General features: G+C 46.1%; 1 protein-coding gene across 2 annotated transcripts in view; it reads left to right on the top strand.

Annotated features, from left to right (window-relative positions):
* LOC109906797 (interleukin-1 receptor accessory protein-like 1-B) overlaps positions 1 to 26,762 on the top strand; it is a 430,365-nt gene that overhangs the window by 251,260 nt on the left and 152,343 nt on the right. For both annotated transcript variants that reach the window (XM_031792874.1, XM_031792873.1), the window contains exon 6: positions 19,994 to 20,068. In XM_031792874.1, the coding sequence (XP_031648734.1) occupies positions 19,994 to 20,068 (75 nt within the window). The remainder of the gene's footprint in view (positions 1 to 19,993; positions 20,069 to 26,762) is intronic.

Below are 26,762 nucleotides of genomic sequence, written 5' to 3'. Positions count from 1 at the left end.
CTCTCTCCCTCTCTCTCTATCTCTCTCTCTAAATCCCTATCTCCTTCCTCTCCTCAACCATTTCATCCTCTCTCTTCCATCAGGTTGTCATCCCCACTCCACTTATTTTGTCCTAATTGCGACACTGTTAAAGTCCTCTGTGTGACAAGCAGCCCACTTCAAAAGGTCTCCCTCCCTCCCGGCCGTCACAACAGCCTCAACCAGCCAATTACCCGCAGTCGCTGGTCTGACAATACCGCCCACTGCGCCATCGTTGTTACGAGAGCTGAGAAATGAACAAAGCCCATAGGTGGTATGGATTAATTATAGCTGGCCTGGTCGTTGGAGCTGTCCACGGGCATAGAGAGGGGCGAGGGGGGCGAGAGCGGGGGTGTTGTCTTAACGCTGATGAAGCTGTCAGGGTGTCAGGCACGGCTGTGGGCCCTCTCACACCCCCTGCTGCGCCCAAGCCTGTGTAACTGACCGTTGGGTGCGGGGAGCAGCGGGCACAGCAGCACGCCTCATCACACGGGTCACCGGTCATGGCTGTCTGTAACGGTAACGACAAGGAGCGCCGCGTCACCGCACCGTCGACCCTCCAGACCTTCAGATTTATCACGCTGCTCTGAATAACAGGCCAAATTAGCCCATGCAAATAGGAAGGGGAGGGGAAGGAACAGATCAACAGCTGGGGGAGACTGTACAACAGTAATCACTGACTGCAGTGGCATGTAAAACTCTGTCACACGCAGCTGGACTGTATGGAGACAGTAGAGGAAGAGGAGGGATCCTTCAGGCTAGACTACGGTTCAAAGGCCTGCAGAGCTCAGACACAACATTAGGTATATGCTGTTAAAGACATAAGTGGGCCAATGTTTATATGACATTTCTTTTAGCCCCAATGAGTGTTCCCATAGTCTGTCTCTTTATCAGGGCAGAGGATGTCTTGTGGGTTGTACCACTTATAGCCTGTTGACCTTTACAATCTTACATTAACTACATCTGTATTACCTTCCGGCCCATTCCGCAGCATAAGCCCTTTGTTTCTGTGTATTTAACGCAATAATGGCTATCGACAAGATCGTTTGACATAAGTGGGCGACGGACCGAGTCTCAACGGGAAAAAAGGTTTAGTTCACCTATAGGAGACAATTGCTCAGTGTTACCGGGTAGAAGATTACCGCAGCGCCACATAGCCCTTTAATCCTACAGCTGGCCTCGTCATTAATCTGATGTTTAAATGGCCCACCCTTAACATCTGCCCAGCCCAGGTCACTCTGTTATGGGCTCACATGGCTCCCAGTTCTATTATGGGATTTTAGCATTAAAAGGGCCAAGGCAAGTCAAAAGGCCTAGGGTGAGAGGTTCATGCAAAGTGATGGAGAAAGGGTTAAACCCCCAGATTAAATGTTCAACTGAATGATTGCAATATCTGTGTTATCACCTTGCTAGCCCAGCCAGTGGTTATATAACAGAGCTACAGTGTTGCTGCATGGTTGTGTGTTGAGACCTGGAGAGCTGGAGGACTGAGTGTACTAAGCTGTCAGACAGAGAGAGTAGTGGCTGTGCACCGTGCAGCGGTTCCTCGCAGCCTGGCACGTTGCATCGCTGTTCCCACGGGGCCTGCCGAGATGTAGGGCACCACGGTGGTACTGACTAGCTGGCACTGCCCCTGGTGCTGCGTCCGCTCTACTCTACCCACTGACCTGTTTGAACAGCTATAGCTGCTTGGCACTGCCCATCTCTGGAGATGAACTGTGGGCATGTACACTGGCACAGAGGCTGAGGCTGAAATTACACCCTATTGCCTATATAGTGCACTATTTTTGACCTTCACACGTAGGGTCAAGAGCATCCTATATAGTGCGCTCAATAGGCAATAGAGTGTCATTTCGGATGCACCTGTAGACTGGCAGAGAGAGAGGGGGTTATAGCCCTACTCGAAGGGAGGCGGACCGCAGGCACAGGCGCACAACCACAATGCATCCTGGGAGTGACTGACAGTGATCTGACCAGACAGGACAGGGGCTTACAGAGGCTTATCATCTCAGCCACATATCTGCCCCGTTGATGCCAGTTGACCCAGATCACATGACCCATTTCCAGGAGTCATGCCTCATGTTTGAACCGGTGGTACTGCAGAATACAAGGTCGGGGACCGTTTAGAGCATCGCAGTGACATGCTGGAACACATTTGATTCTGAGTTGGGACATATATAGCGTGTATGTGAAAACTACTTCTAAGACGCAAAGAGAGAGGCTCTCGGCTGGCGCTAGCACATGCACAGATCAAATACACTGCTGGAACGCCGATTAAGGTGTTTACGTGTCCTAGTAATTTAAAAGATACGCTTACTTGGATTATGACCTTACCCCAATTAAGATAAGCAGAGTGAGGTGTTTACATGACTGTTGCGTAATCTGCCTACTGCCACAATCAGTTTAACATCTAATTATTAGTGTGCATGGGAACGTACTCAGTGAGTGGACAATAGGTGGAGATAACTGATAGATGTGGGTCGATGGGCTACACTCTAGCAGGACTTCCAAAGGACTGCCGTCGAAGCGTGAGGTCTCTGACAGAACTCAGACGAGGCTCCGCCCCCACTGCATGTCAGCACTTTGAATTATGTTGATGTTACGAAGCATTTCAATTTGAGAACGTTTCATCATTGAGCATGGTTATATTCCAGGGGAGACTGCTGATGGGAGGACGGCTCATAATAATTGTCGTAACGGAGCAAATGAAATGACATCAAACACATGGAAACCATGTGTCTGATACCGTTCCACTGATTCCGTTCCAGTTGTTACCACGAGCCCATCCTCCCCAAATAAGGTGCCACCAACCTTCTGGGTCATGTTCTTGTTTATGGAAGAGTTTTTTTGGTGTAAGAGTTCTATGTTGAATAAATACGGTACTTACAGTATGTGTATTCTAAAGAGTTTTGAGCGTTCTATTCCACAAATACAGCCTTGGATCATTTTAGCTACAAGTTAACAGTAACAATAGCCAAACGTGTCAGTGCTAAAAATCAAAGCCACCATGTTAACAACATGCTTGATTAAAGAATGGCAAACTGCCGTTACTAAGGGAAACCACAAGATGTGTCCAGAAGACAATGAAGACAGTAGTTTAGACAACAAAGCTAGACAGTGCTTAAACATCGCTATGGCAGTCTTCCCAGCCTCAGACAACAAAGTCTGTGTTCCAAATGGCCCCCTATCCCCTTTTTATACTACTTTTGACCAAAGATATTGTTGCTCAGGACTCTAGTTGGAGGTATCCAAGCGTTCAAGGTGGCAGAGTTGTGATACAGTCTCATGAGATGTGCCTGTAGACCGAGAATGAACACACACACACAATCACTCACTCCAATAAAATAAGCACTTTACTGTCTGCTGTCAGTTGAGTGATCTAAACAGGGACATTCATATTTGTCCTTGGGACAAAACACTCTGTACCAAGAGCAAACCATTTCATTTCATTCCCCAATTGGAAAAACATTCAATCTCCTAATTAAAGATTATATCAGAAACAATTTTGTGTGTGTGTGGGGGGGGGGGGGGGGAGGGGTACACACTAAATTGACTTCAAAGGGTAGTTTTACAAGTGGAACAGGGAATGAAATCACTCAGTACTTTGGGTAATAACTAAATAGAAGGAAAAAGTTTTTTTGCGTGAGTAAGTTGGACATTTTCAATATCCTTTGCATCAGGCAGGCCCTCTCAAAGGACAGCAGTGCTGTGTCGATACAGCACTGTCTATTCTGCACGTCTGTTTATCGCTGCACACACCCTCCCCTCGTTATTATGGAAACACTGCACAATTAAAACAGTCATGATTCATTACTGCTCAGACTGGGTTTACACATCTGCTTAATTGCAACTTTGGAAAGAATTCCTCACTTCTGTTTGGATATGAAAGCTGCAGCTGAAGACCGTGCAGTAGCAGGGGAAGTGGTTGGTAGACTTCTTCTGTCCTATGATTCCAACCCAGAGAGAGAGACAATGTTTCTCAGTATTGTATGAGCATCTGTGTGGTAGAAGGACATTCTCTCACACCCCTCCTAGGCTTTGCCTCAGTCATTTCCCTGACATGAGCCAAGAGGCCTCTCATGGTACTGATGATGACGGCAGCCATCTTGGAAGCTGGAAGGTGTTGCTTCTCTCCAAAGGCAACAGGTAGAGTTGGGTCCTCAGCGCCCATTCACACTGATGTATACATAGTCATAGCCACTGTCAATTTCTCTGTTGATATTTATTTGAGGCTGCACCGAAGCACGGCTCAAAATAACAGGGTATTTATGACAGCCCAGCGCTCAAGATTAATCAATTTTTTAATTACAGAGAAGTACATAGGTATTGCCTGTCAAGCTTCCAGATTTAAGGTTTAGCCAAATGTCGGCGTTCATTTTAGCATAGCTGCTGAGAGAGCAGTATATGGAGGGGAAACTGGCTGAATCAATAACACATTTTCCCTCCCTTCCTCCCACTCTCCTCCTCTTCATAGAAGTCACCTGCATCATTTCTACAACCTAGAGACCAAGACACCAGACCACGGAGAGGCTAAATGAGCATGCTCTCACGTCATGTCAGGGGCTGAACTATGTGTTCATTACAATCACCAGGAACAAATAAAGATAAAAGACAGAGGCACGAAGCAGGGTGCAGGAAGCAGGAAGTTAGCTCTATACATTGACTCTGCTTTTCACGAATCACGAAGATGTCTGTCCTCCGAGTCTATTTTAACAACAGTAGAGGCACTCTAAAGATGGCCTATTAGAATGCTTAAAGGCTGTGACAGTTGGGATGAGGAATGAAGAAAAGTAGGATAGTGTAATGATAATTTAAAGCAGCTAAATCATGCCTGGTCAGTTAATTAAGACTCAGCTAGACTAGGCTTGCATTGGTTCCACAGCAAGCTGCCTGGTGAGAGGGTACAAATGGATTTACGTGTGTGTACATGCGTGTGTGTGTGTGTTTGTGCGCGCGTGTGTGTGTGTGTGTGTGTGTGTGTGTGTGTGTGTGTGTGTGTGTGTGTGTGTGTGTGTGTGTGTGTGTGTGTGTGTGTGTGTGTGTGTGTGTGTGTGTGTGTGTGTGTGTTTATGTGGAGCTAAATCTCCTGTCCATGCTAAGAAAGAAAGGTGCTATCTATAACCTAAAAGGATTCTCAGCTGTCCCCATAAGAGAAACCTTTTGAAGAACCCCTTTTGGTTCCAGATAGGACCGTTTTGGTTCCAGGTAGAACCCTTTTTGTGTTCTACCTGGAACCCAAAATAGTTCTACCTGAACCAAAACGGTTCTCATATGGGAACAGTGGCAGAACCCTTTTGGAACCCTTTTTTCTAAGAGTGTAGACTAGTCCTCTCTTCATTTTCTCCCTCCATCCCTCCCTATTTCTCTCCTTCTTTCCCTCTGACATTGAGTTCTTTCACCACCATGATATGTTTTCCTTTGCACCAACATGCGGAGTTATAGTTGGTTGGTGATTTGGAATGAACTAGCCCTTTAAGAATGGCAGGTCTGAAATAGAATTATTAGCATGTGAATATGTTTGTTATATTAAACAATGTAAGCAAATACATATCTAAGATGATAAATGAACTACCGTTTTCATGACATACAGTGGTGCCCAAGTTAACCTCGGCTGCCTTGTCATTTTGGTCCAAGCTGTCTTCAGTCACATCGGACAAAAACAGTGTGCAATGTTATGACAACTGCCATAACGATTAGATATTAGCTCATGGCTTCATGACCCAACTGCTAAGTCACGTTTAAATATCCCAAGACGTTGATGACTAAAGCTCCTTTACTATCAGAGCCCAGCAGAGAGATTCAGTTCATTTCACAATGTTCCTGAACAGACAGACAGACATCCACAGTAGCTTATTAAATCAGCTCCATATCTGTTGACCATACACTGTCGAATTGGATTACGTTCCCTGTTTGTTGAGCTTGTTATTTTGTTAAAGAGGTATTTATACAACCCTAAATCAATAGATAATGTGTTTGTTAGACATGAATATGGAGGGAGCTAGGTAAGCATGCCTTGATTGAAATGATTGGATAGAGATGACGAGCTGAATGGTCATGAATGAAACGCTAATCAGCGAAAGGGAAATGTCAGATTGATACTTTCACGCACGTTAGGTACCCCCCTCGCCACCGTCTGCCTCGCCTGCCCAAACAATGCCCCCCCCCCCCTCCCCACGGGTGCTGTTTAAGCGTTGGGGGGTTACGGTTTGTGTGTGTGTGATGCGACAACATATTCTTGAGGAGCGCGGACACGAAGGTAATGATGTGTGGCCAAGAACGGGTCGATATTATAATTAGAGAGGCTTGCATGCATTATTCACCATTTTCTCAAAGGAGCTGTGTTGTGTTCAGGGGGGAAACACTGTGCTGCTTGATGAGGCGTACTGCGGGGGAGATAACTACAATCACACTGAAAACACACCTGAAGCTGTGTTGGATTTCATTTGCTTTGAGTTTCACGGGTACCGTGGCTCAGACAGGAAGGAATGGAGGAGCCATGACTGTGGTGGGGGGATGGGGGAGGGAGGTAGGAGCCATGACTGTGGTGGGGGGACGGGGGAGGGAGGTAGGAGCCATGACCATGGTGGGGGGACGGGGGAGGGAGGTAGGAGCCATGACTGTGGTGGGGGGACAGGGGAGGGAGGTAGGAGCCATGACTGTGGTGGGGGGACGGGGGAGGGAGGTAGGAGCCATGACTGTGGTGGGGGGACAGGGGAGGGAGGTAGGAGCCATGACTGTGGTGGGGGGGACGGGGGAGGGAGGTAGGAACCATGACCGTGGTGGGGGGACGGGGGAGGGAGGTAGGAGCCAAGACTGTGGTGGGGGGACAGGGGAGGAAGGGATGTAGGAGACATGACTATGGTGGGGGGGACAGGGGAGGAAGGGAGGTAGGAGACATGACTATGGTGGGGGGACAGGGGAGGAAGGGAGGTAGGAGACATGACTATGGTGGGGGGACAGGGGAGGAAGGGAGGTAGGAGACATGACTATGGTGGGGGGGACAGGGGAGGAAGGGAGGTAGGAGACATGACTATGGTGGGGGGGACAGGGGAGGTAGGGAGGTAGGAAGTGGAGGGGGGGAATGGTGTTTTTAGATAATGTTTGTGTCATAGGCAGCTGGGGGTCAGTAATGAGCAGGGGACGATGCAGCCTGAAAGAGAGGTGGCAGAGGAGAGGATCAGACAGGTGTATATTGTAGATAGACTACAGAGTGATTGGAGAATATGCATAGCGGAGGCCCTTTCTCCACTGAGAGATGCGTATCATTCCTTTGTCAATAAGAGAATCACTCACTTCCATTTGAAAGACTATTATCTGCTGGTGTGGGTGCAGACTTTTGTTCCGGTCAAGCAGTACTATACCAAATCAAATTTATTTATATAGCCCTTCTTACATCAGCTAATATCTCAAAGTGCTGTATAGAAACCCAGCCTAAAACCCCAAACAGCAAGCAATGCAGGTGTAGAAGCACGGTGGCTAGGAAAAGCTCCCTAGAAAGGCCAAAACCTAGGAAGATACCTAGAGAGGAACCAGGCTATGTGGGGTGGCCAGTCCTCTTCTGGCTGTGCCAGGTGGAGATTATAACAGAACATGGCCAAGATGTTCAAATGTTCATAAATGACCAGCATGGTCAAATAATAATAATCACAGGCAGAACAGTTGAAACTGGAGCAGCAGCACGGCCAGATGGACTGGGGACAGCAAGGAGCCATCATGTCAGGTAGTCCTGAGGCATGGTCCTAGGGCTCAGGTCCTCCGAGAGAGAGAAAGAAAGAGAGAATTAGAGAGAGCATACTTAAATTCACACAGGACACCAGATAGGACAGGAGAAGTACTCCAGATATAACAAACTGACCCTAGCCCACTGACACTATACTATACTATACTTGTTCTGAGAGACATACAGTGCCTTCAGAAAGTATTTATACCCCTTTCCTTATTCCACATGTTGCGTTACAGCCTGCATTCAAAGGGATTAAGAATGTTTTTTTCACAGTGATTCAACCTCTTTGGGACATACTATATATGTGTGGATACCCCTTCAAATTAGTGTATTCAGCTATTTCAGCCACACCATTGCTGACAGGTGTATAACATCGAGCACAGAGCCATGCAATCTCCAAAGACAGTCATGGCCTAAGATCACCATGCGCAATGGTGTGGTGTAAAGCACATTTCCATTGGACTCTGGAGCAGTGGAAATATGTTCTCTGGAGTGATGAATAACGCTTCATCATCTGGCAGTCTGACGGACAAATCTGGGTTTGCCGGATTCCAGGAAACCGCTACCTGCACCACTGTAATAGTGTCCACTGTAAAGTTTGGTGGATGAGGAATAATGATCTGTGGCTATTTTTCATGGTTCGGGCTAGGCCCCTTAGTTCCAATGAAGGGAAATCTTAACACTACAGCATACGTGACATTCTAGTGCTTCCAACTTTGTGGCAACAGTTTGGGGAAGGACCTTTCCTGTTTCAGCATGACAAAACCCCCATGCAAAAAGCGAGGTCCATACAGAAATGGTTTGTCTCACCCAACTACACACAATAACCCATGTTGACAAAGTGAAAACATGTTTTTAGAAATGTTTGCACATATGTTGAAAATTAAATATCACATTTAGATAAATGTTGAGTCAATACTTTGCAAAAGCACCTTTGGCGGCGATTACAGCTTTGAGTTGTCTTGGATATGTCTGTATCAGCTTTGAGTTGTCTTGGATATGTCTGTATCAGCTTTGAGTTGTCTTGTGTATGTCTGGATCACCTTTGAGTTGTCTTGGGTATGTCTGTATCAGCTTTGAGTTGTCTTGGATATGTCTGTATCAGCTTTGAGTTGTCTTGGATATGTCTGTATCAGCTTTGAGTTGTCTTGGGTATGTCTGTATCAGCTTTGAGTTGTCTTGTGTATGTCTGGATCACCTTTGAGTTGTCTTGGGTATGTCTGGATCAGCGTTAAGTTGTCTTGGGTATGTCTGTATCAGCTTTGAGTTGTCTTGGGTATGTCTGGATCACCTTTGAGTTGTCTTGGGTATGTCTGTATCAGCATTAAGTTGTCTTGGGTATGTCTGTATCAGCTTTGCACATCTGGATTTGGGGATTTTCTCCCATTCTTCCTTGCAGATTTTCTCAAGTCTCTGTTCAGTTAGATGGGGACTTTCACACTCAAGGACTTTCACATTCTTGTTCTGAAGCCATTCCAGCATTGCTTTGGCTGTATGCTTGGGCTAATTGTCCATTTGTAACATAAATCTTCACCCCGTTCTATGGCCGTTTGCTTTCTGAAGCAGGTTCTCATTAAGGATTTGCCTGTATTTGGCTCCATTCATTGTTCCCTCGATCCTTACCAGTCTCCCAATCCCTGCTGCTGAAAAGCATCCCCATATCATGATGCTGCCATCAACATGCTTCAAGGTAGGGTTGGTGTTAGACAGGTGATGACCTGTGCTTGGTTTTCTACAGACATAGCACTCTGCATTCAGGCCGAAGAGTTCATTTTGTCTAATCAGACCCCATTTGCCTTATGATCTCAGAGTCTTTCACGTGCATTTTTACAAACTCCAGGCGTGCTGTCATGTGCCTTTTTCTCAAGAGTGGCTTCCTTCTGGCCACTGTACCATAAAGCCCAGATTGGTAAAGTGCTGTAGAGACTGTTGTCTCTCTGAAAAATTCTCCCATTTCAGCCAAGGAACTCTGTAGTTCTGTCAGAGTGATCATTTGGGATCTTGGTCACCTCCCTGACCAATGTCCTTCTTGCCCAGTTGCTCAGTTTGGTCTGGGTAGTTCCATATGTTTTCAATTTCCCAATGATGGAGACCACTGTGCTCTTGGAAACTTTCAACACTCTAGAAATTGTTTTATACCCTTCCCCAGATATCTGCCTCATCACAATTATGTCTCTGAGATCTAGGGACAGTTCCTTGGATTTCATCAAATCAACATCAAATTGTATTGGTCACATACACATGGTTAGCAGATGTTAATGCGAGTGTAGTGATATGCTTGTGCTTCAAGTTCTGACAGTGCAGTAATATCTAACAGGTAGTCTGACAAGTTCACAACGACTACCTTATACACACAATGTAAGGCGATGTAATAAGAATATGTACATATAAATATATGGATGCATGATGGCCGTGGGGCATAGTTAAGATGCAATAGATGGTATAAAATACAGTATATACATATGAGATGAGTAATGTCGAGAGTGTCTCAAGCTTAATGATGAGCTTGGAGGGTACTATGGTGTTGAATGCTGCGCTATAGTCAATGAACAGCATTCTTACATAGGTATTCCTCTAGTCCAGATGGGATAGGGCAGTGTGCAGTGTGATGCCGATTGCATCGTCTGTGGACCTATTGGGATGGTAGGCAAATTGGAGTGGGTCTAGGGTGTCAGGTAGGGTGGAGGTGAAATGATCCTTGACTCGTCTCTTAAGCACTTCATGATGACTGAAGTGAGTGCTACGTCCCGTAGTCATTTAGTTCAGTTACCTTGCTTTCTTGGGAACAGGAACAATGGTGGCCATCTTGAAGCATGTAGGGATAGCAGACTGGGATAGTTTCTGCTCTGGTATAGTTTCTGCTCTGACTGTCAACTCTGGGGCATTATTTAATCATGTCCAAACAATTGAATTGGCCACAGGTGGACTCCACTCAAGTTGTACTGACATCTCTAGGATGATCAAAGGGAATTGGATTCATCTGAGCTCAATTTGGAGTGTCATAGCAAAGGGGTGTGAATACTTCCGTAAATTACATATTTATGTATTTCATTTTCAATACATTTGCAAACATTTCAATAAAGATGTTTGCAGTTTTTCATGATGGGGTATTGTGTGTAAATAGGTGAGATGATGATTTATTTCATCCATTTTGAATGGAGGCTTTAACACAACAAAATGTGGAATAAGTCAAGGGGTATGAATACTTTCTGAAGGCACTGTAGGTAGAGCACAATGTGCCCTTTTAAACAATGTGTGAGATTTAAAGTGGTTCCATTTCAGGGACCTTAGAGAGAACTTGGAGGATTATTGAAGGTAATTACATGGAAATGTTTTCCTTCCCCAGTACCTCTCAGGGTACTGAAGCTACAACCCAAATCCCTGTTATTCTGACGTCAAACAGGCCTATTACGTGGGTATTGGTTCAGTATCCATGCCCTTAGTAATGAAACCGCTGATACAACCTCTCTGGGACATGTATCTCATGAGCCTCCTTATAAGGAATGTTTTGTTCATTGTCTGAACTGAAGCAGCATCGGTTAAATAGTGCAAATATATATGTTGGGCTCTTTAAATTAAATATTTAAATATATTTTATCACTTGGTGTTGCTGCAATTATTGCATGTATTGGTAACACTTCCTATAAATGATCTCATCATATTTGTTTATTTTTTATTTAACCTTTATTTAACTAGACATGTCAGTTAAGAGCAAATTCCTATTTACAATGACGGCCTACCAGAAGGCCTCCAGCGGGGACGGGGGCTGGGATTAAAAATAAAATAACAAAATAGGACACATCACGACAAGAGAGACCTAAAGACAACAACACAGCATGGCAGCAACACATGACAACACAGCATTGTAGCAACACAACATGACAACAACATGGTAGCAACACAACATGGCATCAGCACAACATGGTAGCAGCACAAAACATGGTACAAACATTATTGGGCACAGACAACAGCACAAAGGGTAAGAAGGTGGAGACAACAACACATCACGCAAAGCAGCAACAACTGTCAGTAAGAGTCTAAGTAGATTGAGTCTAAGGCATTAAAAACATTAAAGTCATGCACAACTTATGTTCTTATAAGTGGTCATTACCATCTACAACTACATTCACTTCCTGTTTTTACCACTATCCTCTCAGATCAACATAGAGTGTTGTATCAGGCTGACTCATACCTTAGTGCCTGGAAGAAGCAAGACTCTCAAAACAAAGAGTCTCATTAAAAGGAGATTACATTAAGAGGTATTGCTCATTAGCACTTCCAGGCAGTCTGCTACAGTCCCTGTATGAAACTCCTACCAGTGGGGATGAAAGGCACACAGCTTAGAGTCTCAAATCAAAATTCAATCTGCTGTGATGTGCTCTGAGCGCTGTCCTCTTGAAGTTGTTGCACATTGTCTGGTCAATAGATGACCAGAGACCACCTACGCTGTTGAAGGCTTTGAAGAGCTTCTGTTTGGTCAAAGTCACAAGCCAGGCCACCTGATGTCTCACTAAACATCACCATGAGAATGGGAAAATCTGAATTGCATACTCCTCTCTCTGCTCTCTCCTTGCCTTCTTCTCAAAACCCATTGGAGGAGAAGTTCAGAGGAGAGGGACCTCTGGCTTTCTCATCCAATGGGTTTTGAGGTGAGGAGAGAGGACGTGAGGAGTATGAGATTCTCCCTGTGTCTGTCTGTCACCCACTAAACCCAAGCAGCTTTTAATCAAGTGAAAGCATTGATATTTTCACGTTTTAATCCCATTAATGGAAGAGACCTGGAATACTACAGATGAATGTAATTGCAACCCATTCATGTTCATGAAAATATCCAAATATCTGTTAAAACTAACAAAACATACTCCTGCTCCTGCATCCTCTTTGTTCCAGAGGTTTGTCTACAACCACATACCCTTTGCAAATTCTCACCAAAACCTGAGGGATCCAATTATATCCCAGCAAATGAGATGCTGTGCTGTTCACTTCTGTTCTGTTCAACTAGCGTTTTCACACCTGACCAGAGCAAGAAGGAGTGATTTCACCATGAGTCTTGTTTTAAAGTGTGCTTCTCTTAGAGGGATCAGTGCTACTCTTGTCTTGGGTCCTCTGATGTACGGCCGCCTTTGGGAGAGCAATTTCCCCTCTAGCTCAATCCTGACATTTGTTAAAGGATACCCCCCAGAGAGCCTGGCTTCCACCCTGCTAATGATTAGTGTTCTGCTGCTACCGGCTGCACAATGTAGGGTTGTAACTGATGGCAACCTCCAAAAGGGGGAGTGGAGGGATACTTCACACTAATGGCCCCAAATAGACAGAATTAATGGAAAAGGTTGAAGTAGGAAGAAGGAAAATGGTTTTAAGAATACATTGCAATCCGTCCACCCCCTCACCATTACCACCACCCATTATTGGAAGCGTGGGGCAGGCACCACTTTACATTCAGCGACGCTAGAAGCTATCTATTCATTTGTTAGGCAGGGCTGGTACAGTGTGATTGCAGTGTTGCATTGTTCCTTAGTTCTGTAACAGTTATGGTCTAGCATATTTATATAACTAGCATGTTGGAGAGAGAGAGAGAGAGAGAGAGAGAGAGAGAGAGAGAGAGAGAGAGAGAGAGAGAGAGAGAGAGAGAGAGAGAGAGAGAGAGAGAGAGAGAGAGAGAGAGAGAGAGAGAGAGAGAGAGAGAGAGAGAGAGAGAGAGAGAGAGAGAGAGAGAGAGAGAGAGAGAGAGAGAGAGAGAGAGAGAGAGAGAGAGAGAGAGAGAGAGAGAGAGAGAGAGAGAGAGAGAGAGAGAGAGAGAAAATATATAATTGCTTGACACATTGAAAATAATTAACAAAAAAACAGAGCAAACTAGAATGCTATTTGGCCATAAACAGACAATACACAGTAGCAAGATACCTGACCACTATGACTGACTCAAAAATAAGGAAAGCTTTGACTATGTACAGGCACAGTGAGCATAGCCTTGCCGTTGATAAAGGCTGCAGTAGGCAGACCTGGCTCTCAAAAGAAGACAGGCAACAGTATGTGCTCACTGCCCACAAAATAAAGTGGAAACTGAGCTTCACTTCCTAACCTCCTGCCAAATATATGACCGTATTAGAGACACATATTTCCCTCAGATTACACAGACCCACAAAGAATTTGAAAACAATTCCAATTTTGATACTCTCCCATATCTATTGGGTGAAATAACACCATCACAGCAGCAAGATTTGTGACCTGTTGCCACAGGAAAAGGGCAACCAGTGAAGAACAAACACCATTGTAAATACAACCCATATTTATGCTTATTTATTTTCCCTTTTTTAACTTTAACTATTTGCACATCATTGCAACACTGTATATAGACATAATATAACATGTGAAATGTCATATTCAATGTCAACATGTTTCCAGTGCCAATAAATCCACTTGAATTGAATTGAGAGAAAGAGAGAGCGAGAGAGAGAGAGAGAACGAGAGAGAGAGAGAGATGTGCAGAGAGAATATATTATTGCAGAGAGAGAGAGACGGAGAGAGAGGGACGGAGAACATATATTATTGCAGAGAAATGTAATATTTGTATTGAGCAAGAAACTGAAACAGTACAGATTACGGTATATATACTGAATATTCTATATTTATATATTATCTATGGACTAAGACCATTTTCCCCTACAGATAGCTCTTGAAATTTAAGGTTAACACTTTTCTACAACCAAGAGAATGAATGATGTGGAGTTTCTGCTTGTATCTGAACCAAAGCAGTATGCTTTGACAGTTTAACTTAGTGATCAGGCAGATCATAGAGATGGTGCCGATAGAGATGGCAGCTTCGCTTCGAGTCCTTAGGAAACTGTGCAGTATTTTGTTTTTTTATGTATTATTTCTTACATTGTTAGCCCAGAAAACCTTAAGTGTTGTTACATACAGCTGGAAATAAGTATTGGATATAAGAGAGACGTCAACTTACCAGCACAACCAGCACTACAACCAGGAATACGACTTTCCCAAGCGGATCCTTTGTGTGCACCTCCCAGGGCATTTGAACTGATTCCAGAGGCCGACCCAAAACAACGCTGTCGGAGGAGAGGGTGCCGGAGCGGTCTTCTAGTGAGGCTAGAAGACCGCACACCAACCACCGCTTCTGAGTATATTACTTGCTAATGTCCAGTCCCTAGTTAACAAAGTCGATGAAATTAGGGCAAGAGTTGCTTTCCAAAGAGATTTCCGCGATTGTAACATACTCTGTTTCACAGAGACATGGCTAGCTGGGGACATGATGTCGGAGTTTTTAAAGCCAACGGTATTTTCAGTGCATCTCGCCAACAGGAACAAACATCTCTCTGGTAAGAACAAGGGTGGGGGTGTATGTTTCATGATTAACGACTCATGGTGTAATTGTAACAACATACAAGAAGTCCTTTTGTCTACCTGAATTCCTCACAATCAAATGCCGACCGTATTATCTCCCAAGAGAACTCTCCTCGGTTATCATCACAGTCGTCTACATCCCCCCCCACAAGCGGATACCAAGACGGCCATCAAGGAACTTCACTGGACTTTATGCAAACTGGAAACCATATATCCTGAGGGGCATTTCTTGTAGCTGTGGATTTTAACAAAGCTCATCTGAGAACAAGGCTACCTAAATTCTAGCAGCATATCGATTTCAGTACACGAGCGAGTAACACACTCGACCACTGCTACTCTAACTTCCGCGATGCATACAAGGCCCTCCCCCTCCCTCCTTTTGGCAAATCTGACCACGACTCTATCTTCTTGTTCCCCTCCTATAGGCAGAAACTAAAACAGGAAGTGCCTGTGCTTAGGTCTACCAACACTGGTCTGACCAATCGGATTCCACACTTCAAGATTGCTTCGTTCATATGGACTGGGATATTTTCCCAGTACTCGCTCACCGCTGACTTGGTGAGCGAGTTTATAAGGAAGTGTATAGGATATGTTGTACCCACTCTGACTATTAAAACCTTCCCTAACCAGAAACCGTGGCTTGAAGGCAGCATTCGCGCAAAACTGAAAGCACGTACCACCGCATTTAATCATGGCAAAGCGACTGGAAACATGGCCGAATACAAACATTGTAGTTATTCCCTCTGTAAGGCAATCAAACAAACAGGTGTCAGTATAGAGACAAAGTGGAGTCACAATTCAACAGCTCAGACAGGAGAAGTATGTGGCAGGATCTACAGACAATCATGGATTACAAAAGGAAAACCAGCCCTGTTGCAGACATCGACGTCTTACTCCCAGACAAATTAAACATCTTCTTTGTGCACTTTGAAGACAATACAGTGCCACGAAACGGCCCGCTACCAAAGGCGGGCTCTCCTTCTCTGTGGCCGGTGTGAGTAAAACATTTAAATGTGTTAACCCTCGCAAGGCTGCCGGCCCAGAAGGGCATCCCCAGCCGCGTCCTCAAAGCATGCGCAGACCAGCTGGCTGGTGTGTTTACGGATATATTCAATCAATCCCAGTCTGCTGTCCCCACATGCTTCACGATGGCCACCATTGTTCCTGTTCCCAAGAAAGCTAAGGTTACTGAACTAAATGACTATCGCCCCATAGCACTCACTTTTGTCATCATGAAGTGCTTTGAGAGACTAGTCAAGGATCATATCACCTCCACCCTACTAGTCACCCTAGACCCACTCCAATTTGCTTACCATCCCAATAGGTGCACAGACTATGCAATCGCCATCACACTGCACACTGAATACCTATGTAAGAATGCTGTTCATTGCCTACAGCTCAGCATTCAACACCATAGTACCCTCCAAACTCATCATTAAGCTTGAGAGCCTGGGTCTCGACCCCGCCTGTGCAGCTGGGTCCTGGACTTCCTGACGGGCTGCCCCCAGGGGGTGAATGTAGGAAACAACATCTCCACTCCGCTGATCCTCAACACTGGGGCCCCACAAGGGTGAGTTCTCAGCCCTCTCCTGTACTCCCTGTTCGCCCATGACTGCATAGCCATGCACGCCTCCAACTCAATCATCAAGTTTGCTGACGACACTACAGTGGTAAGCTTGATCACCAACAACGACGAGACAGCCTACAGGGAGGAGGCGAGAGACAGGGAAGGGTAGTCAGGTAGCTCCAGAACCCTACAGAGACAGGGAAGGGTAGTCAGGTAGCTCCAGAACCCTACAGAGACAGGGATTGAGAGGCAGTTACCTCCAGAAGGTCGTGTAGGTAGGTGGCTCCATCCAGGTCCAGCTACATCTCTAGCCAGTCCCTGAGGATAACCTACAATACAGTACCTACTCTGTGTGTGTGTCTGTGTCTGTGGATGTCTGTAGTCATCTCAAAGAAGAAATTATAATCAGATAAATCCATAACTGGTTACATCAAAGGTAATGTGTGGTATGAATTTTCTGTTTGAATCTCACCAAGCAAATTCATTATTAATATTCTGCCTCGCAGTCAATACCAATGGATTTAGGAAACTCTGAATACATATTGTGTTTGGCCTATCATTGGTCAATGTTGAGTCCACTGTGGTACTACTATGAGTTCTCATCAAAGCAAAGTACTGTTCAGTTTCTCTCTTTCGGTTATCAGAACCATGGTCACCCTCTTGCCAAAATGCTGTTCACAGACTTTTTGTACCCTTTTCATGCCTGCCTCATGTTGGGACTAATCATTTTCGGGAACGACTGTGTTTTCTTTTTCATGTCGTGATTAAACAAAATATTCAATGCATATTTCATAAAGAAAAAGGTCATTAACATAATGAGATTTTCCGTGAGCGGAGCCCAGCTCTTGCTCCCGCCAGTGAAACATTTAGTGGATCGAGGCTCTAGTTTGAGTTCGTTTTGGTGTCACGATTTGGTCTCGGCCCTCTCTCTCTCTTTGAATGGGGACGGTGTCGTGGTTTGGCTCATTAGTCATGAATTGAGACGGCACCACATTATCACTGCATGATGGAGTGTCATTTCACACAGTCACCAGAGAATAGGCTGTAATGTGTCAATTGAGAACCATTGACTCCCAAATGTCATCCATTTTGCTCCAAAGATGTTATTTTTCACTAAGACTGTGTATGGTACATCAATGACCTTTTTCAGTCCTGCTTTTGTCTCACCAAGATGCAGTTGCAAAGCGATATGGACCATGCCAAACTGTTGCAACACTGGATAGAAAGACACAGGTATCCCCCCAAATAGATTTAGTGAAGGCTGTTTGTACCTGGTGATAAATTAACACATTCAACTGCTGTTCTTTAATGAGCAAGCAGACTAGACTGGCAACAAATACAGGAAACACCACACAGTGTACCTACACCTCTGACTACTACCTATTCTACAGCTGCCGTGTTGTTTTGGGCCAGAATTCATTCCCCTATAAGAGTTTCTCCCTGACCGTTTTCACACTCAGACTGAGTGTTCATACTCTTACTACTCTTTAAAAAAGTATCTTAGATATGAGGACTTTCCAATGCCACTTTGAAGAGGGTGCCCAATTAAGCACTAATGATCATGGGATGGCCCTAAGTGCAGATCTTTTGTTACTTCTCGCTAGGCCTAATTGGGGCTGGTGTATTCCAATGGGGGTCGAAACAGACTGGAAACCAGTATCTTCACAATGGTGAATCATCTGTGACCTCTCATAGCTACGATTTTATCATCGCTGCAGTATCAAACAAGTGTTCATTAATTATGCATATCTGCAGTAGAACATGGGGGGGGGGGGGGGAGAGATAATTGCTGATCAGAAGAAGATTTTACTTGTCTCATAGGAAGTATGTTACATAAGAAACCTTCCATTAATGATCCGTTTGAATTCAGGTCTAAGGGAAGACCCAACTAGTTTTGTCATTGTACTAGATTGCTTTTGTCCCTTCTTATAACTGTTATATGCACCGTGCATGTGTTCATGTGCTGTTTAATGTACAGCTGACCTCTTTAGCTGAAGCATTCGCTGCAGAAGACCCTGACCTTTACATTGTGAATAATGAGCATGATTAGTCATGACTTTTGGTAAATATGACATGTGAAGCTACAGAAGCAGATAAAAAGCCGAACACTCTATTGGACAGAGAACATTAGTTGACAAGAAGGACAACAAGAACAGCTCTTAATTTGACTTAATTTGATAATTAATGGATATTTTGTAGGGGTTGATACAGATTGATACAGATACAAACCTTGAATACACTACAACTTTTCATTTCCTGCTGTGATCAAATTAAGATTCAACATCTGAATAAGAGTATGGGGTATCTAAAGCACTTCCTGGGTTCCTACCTCCTCCTTTGTAAAGCCTATTTATGTTGCCTCTGCTTCTTACGGTAAACATTGCCACCACCACCACCAGTTATTTGCCTCTGGGTTAAAGGCTTTGAACAACAATGACAGATAAATACAAATAGAGATTTCAGCGATGCCATATGTCGTACCCAAGAGTATGTTTCATTGCAGCGCGGATACATCAAAATAAAAAAGTTGATGGTAAATAGGCTGGGCACTTCACAGAATATGGATATTAGATGTATTCTCTTGGTGCAGTCTGAGAATACACGAAGACTAAACCAAACGTAGCCACTTTAAATGCATCCGGAGCGCATGCAAGTTGGAATCCGGGCGGCTGAAAGACGAGCGTCCTGTCAAACGCAGCTTGGTACGATGAAGCTCATCATGACAGGATAGCACTTCCAGTCACACACTACTTATTTCCCCTTGTCCTCCCTCTGTTGCTGGCTTGATCCATCTCACTCAACATCGAGGTTGGAGGAAATTCACCAATGGGTTATTTATAGGTATTTTGTTCTGCTGTTACGAGTCGTCGCAACAATCTGACATATGAATCTGACATATGTAAATAGCTGCTAAGAAACCTGTGAACGGTACTGAAGCCCTTCCCTACATAACAGGGAATAAACCGGGGTTTGGGGTAAATACCCATCCAACCTGAATCCGTGTTCACACTGTAGCACAGCCAGTCTAGTCACTGACGTGCTTGGTCCATAAGGTAGTGAAGCCGCTAGCTGGGATTAAAAACGGTTGCCAGGGTAAAGTTTTGAAGTAGATGGATGTTTGAGGCTTTTGGAGAAGGGGATATCCTTTAACAGTTTCCCTCTGTCTACTGCTTCAGCTTCCATACGGTGTCTGCACTGTGTTCTCCTCTCACTCTTCAACGCTGCGCTCGGGTTTACGAAGACATTTTCATAAGTATATGGCTCAACGGACAAATGTCAGAAGTGTGGAAAGGAATTGTAATGTGTGTTTTCTTTTTGTTTTCCAGCCCCTCTGACAGACAAGCCTCCAAAGATCCTGTTCCCCTCAGAAAGCAAACTCAGCATCCTGGAGCTGCAGTTAGGTAAGACACCAATGGGTTTATGTTCCCAGACAAGCACGGTCTCTGAGTGCTACTTTAACCAAAGATAGGGTCACTATTAGTACCACAGTAATGTTTTACCTTAGTAGATCATTTTACAAGGGGATATTTGCATTGATTCAAGATGGGTAGGCTTTACACTCAGTTTAGCCTGCTGTGAATAGAAAACCATTCAGTGTGGTTGTTACTGAGATTACTGGGACAACTTCAGCTGAGTGAACAGAAACTGATATTTCCATGACATAGACTGACCAGGTGAATCCGGGGTATGGTAGTATGAGCACCGGTTTGAGTGTGTATCAAGAATGGTCCAGTACCTAAAGGACATCCAGCCAACTTGACACAACTGTGGGAAGTATTGGAGTTGTGTTGTATTCAGTGCATGTGACTAATAAACTTTGATTTGAGTCAACATGGGCAACTCAGTATATATCACACTACTTGAAATGAACGATGAAATTGCCAGCGATGCTTTATTTGGAAGGTGAGATCAACTTGGACACAGGGAACACCTGAGAGCTCTGCAGCTATCCAACATGTTTAATTCTGTTTATTATACCTTTATTTAACTAAGCAAGTCAGTTAAGAACAAATTCTTATTTTCAATGACAGCTTAGGAACAGTGGGTTAACTGCCTGTTCAGGGGCAGAACAACAGATTTGTACCATGTCAGCTCGGGGGTTTGAACTTGCAACCTTCCGGTTCCTAGTCCAACGCTCTAACCACTAGGCTACCCTGCCGTCTCTGAATGGCAAAAAACGTCTGATCTGGTTTACCTCAACATACAACATGGACACTGTCTGTGTTCGATCACCTGGATAATATGGGGAAGGAAACTTTCTATCATTTAAAATGGGTTGATGGTAGTATTCCTGCTGATGATTGGCCTGGATCGCTACTGGAGTGTCTGAGCATGAATGATGCTCTTTAGTGTGCCTAACCAGCCGCTCATCACAGGGATACATGGGATACTTCCTGCCGCGCTGTGATTGGCCCAGAGCACAAGCAGCTGCGGAGGGAGAGAAAATGGGTCATGATGGAGGTTTCCCTTTGATGTAAATGTGTCACGGTGATGAACACAGGAGGCGGAGGTACAACGTGGCAATCAGGAAAAGAGGTGCGAGTCATTATGTGGTTTATCAGATAAAATGTTTGGGGATGGAGGGTGATTCTACGCAGTCCATTCACTGACAGTGCTTTGGCCAGAAGCTTATATGCTATACTGAGCAACTAAGCCAGCAGTCAAATCACAGATATATATATTTTTTTACTTCCCTGAAGGTTTCTGCATTTTCTGACTGAGAAAATTCACATTAAATTCTGTATACACTGTTGATCTCCTCTGTATCCAAACATGTTTCAACATGGAAGAGATCAGGTTTTGAACTACAGTGTATCTGGATTGGTGGGGGTCCTGTGTTTTCATGCTCACCCGTGCTTTAATATGGTTTCCCAGTCACATATTCATAATACATGTGGGGGAGCCTGTTTGAAGTTCCAGCTATACAAAATCCTGTCACTTACTCTCATCGTCACAGTAACATGTTCATGTCACCACCTCAGACAGGGTAGTAAGTGAGGGGGTAGAAAGTGGAGAGAGGGGTTGGAGAGGGGAGAGAGGGGGTGTAGAGTGGAGAGAGGGAAGAGAGGGGGTGGAGAGGGGAGAGAGGGAAGAGAGGGGGTGGAGAGGGGAGAGAGGGAAATGAGGGGGTGGAGAGGGGAGAGAGGGGGTGGAGAGTGGAGAGAGGGGGAGTGAGGGGGTAGAAAGTGGAGTGAGGGGTTGGAGAGGGTGTGAGAGGGGGTGTAGAGTGGAGAGAGGGAAGAGAGGGGGTGGAGAGGGGAGAGAGGGAAGAGGGGGGGTGGAGAGGGGAGAGAGGGAAATGAGGGGGTGGAGAGGGGGGAGTGAGAGGGGAGAGAGGGTGTAGGGGGGAGGGGGTGGAGAGGGGAGAGAGTGGTTTGAGAGTAGGGAGAGAGGGGAGAGGGGATGGACGGGGAGAGAGGGGGGTAGAGGGGGTATAGAGGGGAGAGAGAGGGTGCAGAGTGAAGAGAGTAGGTGGAGAGAGGAGAGAGGGATGGAGAAGGGAGAAAGAGGGGGTGGAGAGGGCAGAGAGGAGAGAGAGAGGGGATGTATAGGGGGTGGAGAGCGAGAAGAGAGAGGGGAATGTTTAATATTCATTCCCTCATTAAATATAGAAACATAAATGGCTACAGTTGACAGTTAATTAGGCGAGCACGAGAGGAGGAAGAGAAGAGAGGAGGAGGGAGGGAGAAAGGGAAGAATAGAGAGAGGAGTGAGGGAGAGAGCAGGAGTGAAGGAGGGAAGGAAGGATGATGAGAGATGGAGGAAACGAGAGGAGAGTAATGGGGAGACAGGAGAAATGACAGAAGAGACACCAGGGAGGAAGGGAGAGGAGAGATGGAGAAAGAGGAGAAGGAATGGAGGAGGACAGGCGATGAAAAGAGAGGGAGCCGTAAACTGCAGGCCCAAATTAATCACCTATTTTTTCTCTTACCATTTCACAATCGATTCCCTAATAGTTATTTAATTCAAACGTGTTGTATAAATCCTTGCTGTGGCCCTGGGTGGGCAGCATTACTGTGTCTCCTCAAGGCCCACCCTGCAGAACAAATCATATTCATCATTGTGTCGGTGAGTCTGTTATACCATTAGATGCATTATGTTCACAGTGTTGCATTGTGGGTCTATATCCTCCTTGCTAACGCACTTTAGGTGTGTTATCATGAGAGATTGGTCAGCAGAGGAAATGGTGAACCTGTATTGACCTTTGGCAGCCTAAAGAAGTGATGACATGTTTGCCTGCTAATGTAAATAACATCCCACTCTGTCTAAAAGTAGACCAAACAAAAAGTCATGTGTTTCACCTTGGTCCTGATCTGGTGTCTGTATTTTTCCAAGGATGGATGTTTCATAATGCTTTTATCATAAAGCTCTTAATGTAGTCAGTGAGTACAACACTGTACAGTACCTTCTATCCAAAGAGAATAGTGGTGACTCAGAGACCCCATTTAGGAGCACTCCCCCACCCCCACCCCTTCATAGAGAGCAGCACCCTCCCTCCCCCACCCCCACCCCCTCATAAAGAGCAGCACCCTCCCACCCCCATCCCTTCATAAAGAGCAGCACCCTCCCTCCCCCTCCCCCACCCCCTCATAAAGAGCAGCACCCTCCCTCCCCCACCCCCACCCCTTCATAAAGAGCAGCCCCCTCCCTCCCCCTCCCCCACCCCTTCATAAAGAGCAGCACCCTCCCTCCCCCTCCCCCACCCCTTCATAAAGAGCAGCCCCCTCCCTCCCCCACCCCTTCATAAAGAGCAGCACCCTCCCTCCCCCCTCCCCCACCCCTTCATAAAGAGCAGCACCCTCCCTCCCCCTCCCCCAACCCTTCATAAAGAGCAGCATCCCCCCCTCCCCCACCCCTTCATAAAGAGCAACACCCTCCCCCACCCCTTCATAAAGAAGAGCACTCTCCCACTCCCCCACCCCTTCATAAAGAGGGGCACCCTCCCACTCCCCCACCCCCCACCCCTTCATAAAGAGGAGCACCCTCCCACTCCCTAACCTACCCCTTCATAAAAGCAGCACCCTCCCTCCCCCTCCCCCACCCCTTCATAAAGAGCGGCACCCACCCTCCCCCACCCCTTCATAAAGAGCAGCACCCTCCCTCCCCCTCCCCCTCCCCACCCCTTCATTAAGAGCTGCACCCCCCACATCCCTTCATAAAGAGCAGCACCCTCGCTCCCCCTCCCCCACCCCTTCATAAACAACTACCTCTTTCCCAACTGTATTTAATTTTTATTTATTTATTTATTTTACTCCTTTGCACCCCATTATTTTATTTCTACTTTGCACATTCTTCCATTGCAAAACTACCATTCCAGTGTTTTACTTGCTATATTGTATTTACTTTGCCACCATGGCCTTTTTTGCCTTTACCTCCCTTCTCACCTCATTTGCTCACATTGTATATAGACTTGTTTATACTGCATTATTGACTGTATGTTTGTTTTACTCCATGTGTAACTCTGTGTCGTTGTATCTGTCGAACTGCTTTGCTTTATCTTGGCCAGGTCGCAATTGTAAATGAGAACCTGTTCTCAACTTGCCTACCTGGTTAAATAAAGGTAAAATAAAATAAATAAATAAAGAGCAGCACCCTCCCTCCCCCTCCCCCACCTCTTCATAAAGAGCAGCACCCTCCCTCCCCCTCCCCCACCTCTTCATAAAGAGCAGCAACCTCCCCCTCCCCCACCCCTTCATAAAGAACAGCATCCTCCCCCTCTCCCAACCCTTCATAAAGAGAAGCACCCTCCCTCACCCCTTCATAAAGAGCAGCACCCTCCCCCCTCCTTCATAAAGAGGAGCACCCTCCCAATCCCCCACCCCCTACCTTTCATAAAGAGGAGCACCCGCCCACTCTCCCACCCCTTCATAAAGAGGAGCACCCTCCCTCACCCCTTCATAAAGAGGAGCACCCTCCCTCACCCCTTCATAAAGAGCAGCACCCTCCCCCACCCCTTCATAAAGAGGAGCACCCTCCCACTCCCCCTCCCCCACCCCTTCATAAAGAGGAGCAGCCTCCCACTCCCCCACCCCCACCCCTTCATAAAGAGGAGCCCCCTCCCACTCCCCCACCCCCAACCTTTCATAAAGAGGAGCTCCCGCCCACTCTCCCACCCCTTCATAAAGAGGAGCACCCTCCCACTCCCTCAACCCTTCATAAAGAGGAGCACCCTCCCACTCCCTCAACCCTTCATAAAGAGGAGCACCCGCCCACTCCCCCAACCCTTCATAAAGAGGAGCACCCCCCCCACTCCCCCACCCCTTCATAAAGAGGAGCACCCTCCCACTCCCCCAACCCTTCATAAAGAGGAGCACCCTCCCACTCCCTCAACCCTTCATAAAGAGGAGCACCCTTCCACTCCCTCAACCCTTCATAAAGAGCGGCACCCACCCTCCCCCACCCCTTCATAAAGAGCAGCACCCTCCCTCCCCCTCCCCACCCCTTCATTAAGAGCAGCACCCCCCACATCCCTTCATAAAGAGCAGCACCCTCGCTCCCCCTCCCCCACCCCTTCATAAACAACTACCTCTTTCCCAACTGTATTTAATTTTTATTTATTTATTTATTTTACTCCTTTGCACCCCATTATTTTATTTCTACTTTGCACATTCTTCCATTGCAAAACTACCATTCCAGTGTTTTACTTGCTATATTGTATTTACTTTGCCACCATGGCCTATTTTGCCTTTACCTCCCTTCTCACCTCATTTGCTCACATTGTATATAGACTTGTTTATACTGTATTATTGACTGTATGTTTGTTTTACTCCATGTGTAACTCTGTGTCGTTGTATCTGTCGAACTGCTTTGCTTTATCTTGGCCAGGTCGCAATTGTAAATCAGAACCTGTTCTCAACTTGCCTACCTGGTTAAATAAAGGTAAAATAAAATAAATAAATAAATAAATAAAGAGCAGCACCCTCCCTCCCCCTCCCCCACCTCTTCATAAAGAGCAGCAACCTCCCCCTCCCCCACCCCTTCATAAAGAACAACATCCTCCCCCTCTCCCAACCCTTCATAAAGAGAAGCACCCTCCCTCAATCCTTCATAAAGAGCAGCTCCCTCCCCCCTCCTTCATAAAGAGGAGCACCCTCCCAATCCCCCACCCCCTACCTTTCATAAAGAGGAGCACCCACCCACTCTCCCACCCCTTCATAAAGAGGAGCACCCTCCCTCACCCCTTCATAAAGAGCAGCACCCTCCCCCACCCATTCATAAAGAGGAGCACCCTCCCACTCCCCCTCCCCCACCCCTTCATAAAGAGGAGCACCCTCCCACTCCCCCACCCCCACCCCTTCATAAAGAGGAGCACCCTCCCACTCCCCCACCCCCAACCTTTCATAAAGAGGAGCTCCCGCCCACTCTCCCACCCCTTCATAAAGAGGAGCACCCTCCCACTCCCTCAACCCTTCATAAAGAGGAGCACCCTCCCACTCCCTCAACCCTTCATAAAGAGGTGCACCCTCCCACTCCCCCCAACCCTTCATAAAGAGGAGCACCCTCCCACTCCCCCACCCCTTCTTAAAGAGGGAAACAGTTATTCCCTCTGTTAAAGTTTGCACAATGCCTCATTGAATGTAATGGTAAACGATTGCCGGTTTTACTGTCCTCCAAACCCAGCAGATGTGATCACTCTTGTGGAAAATAATTAGTCTTGCATTATTACGGTGGCTGGACTGGCGCCCATCAGCACACAAGGGCAATAAGGATCTCATCCTTCACCTCCATCCCCCATCTTCTCCCCCTCCTCTCCTTTTTTACAACCATTCCCTCATCTCTTCCCTCCTTCTCTCCTCCTTCACCTCCACCCCCCCTCCTCTCCTCCTTCACCTCCATCCCCCATCTCCTCCCCCTCCTCTTTCACCAACATCCCCGACTCCTCCCACTCCTCTCCTCCTTTACCACCATCCCCCCATCTCCTCCTCCTCCCTTTTCTCCATACCCCATCTCCTCCCCTTCCTCTCCTCCTTAATCTCCATCCCCCCATGTCCTCCCACTCCTCTCCTTCTTTTTCTCCATCCCCCATCTCCTCCTCCTCCTCTCCTCCTTTTTCTCCATCCCCCCATGTCCTCCCACTCCTTTCCTCCTTAATCT

Source organism: Oncorhynchus kisutch, linkage group LG16, assembly GCF_002021735.2.
Source record: "Oncorhynchus kisutch isolate 150728-3 linkage group LG16, Okis_V2, whole genome shotgun sequence".
NCBI lineage: Eukaryota > Metazoa > Chordata > Actinopteri > Salmoniformes > Salmonidae > Oncorhynchus > Oncorhynchus kisutch.
This window is presented reverse-complemented; position numbering and strand designations above follow the sequence as displayed.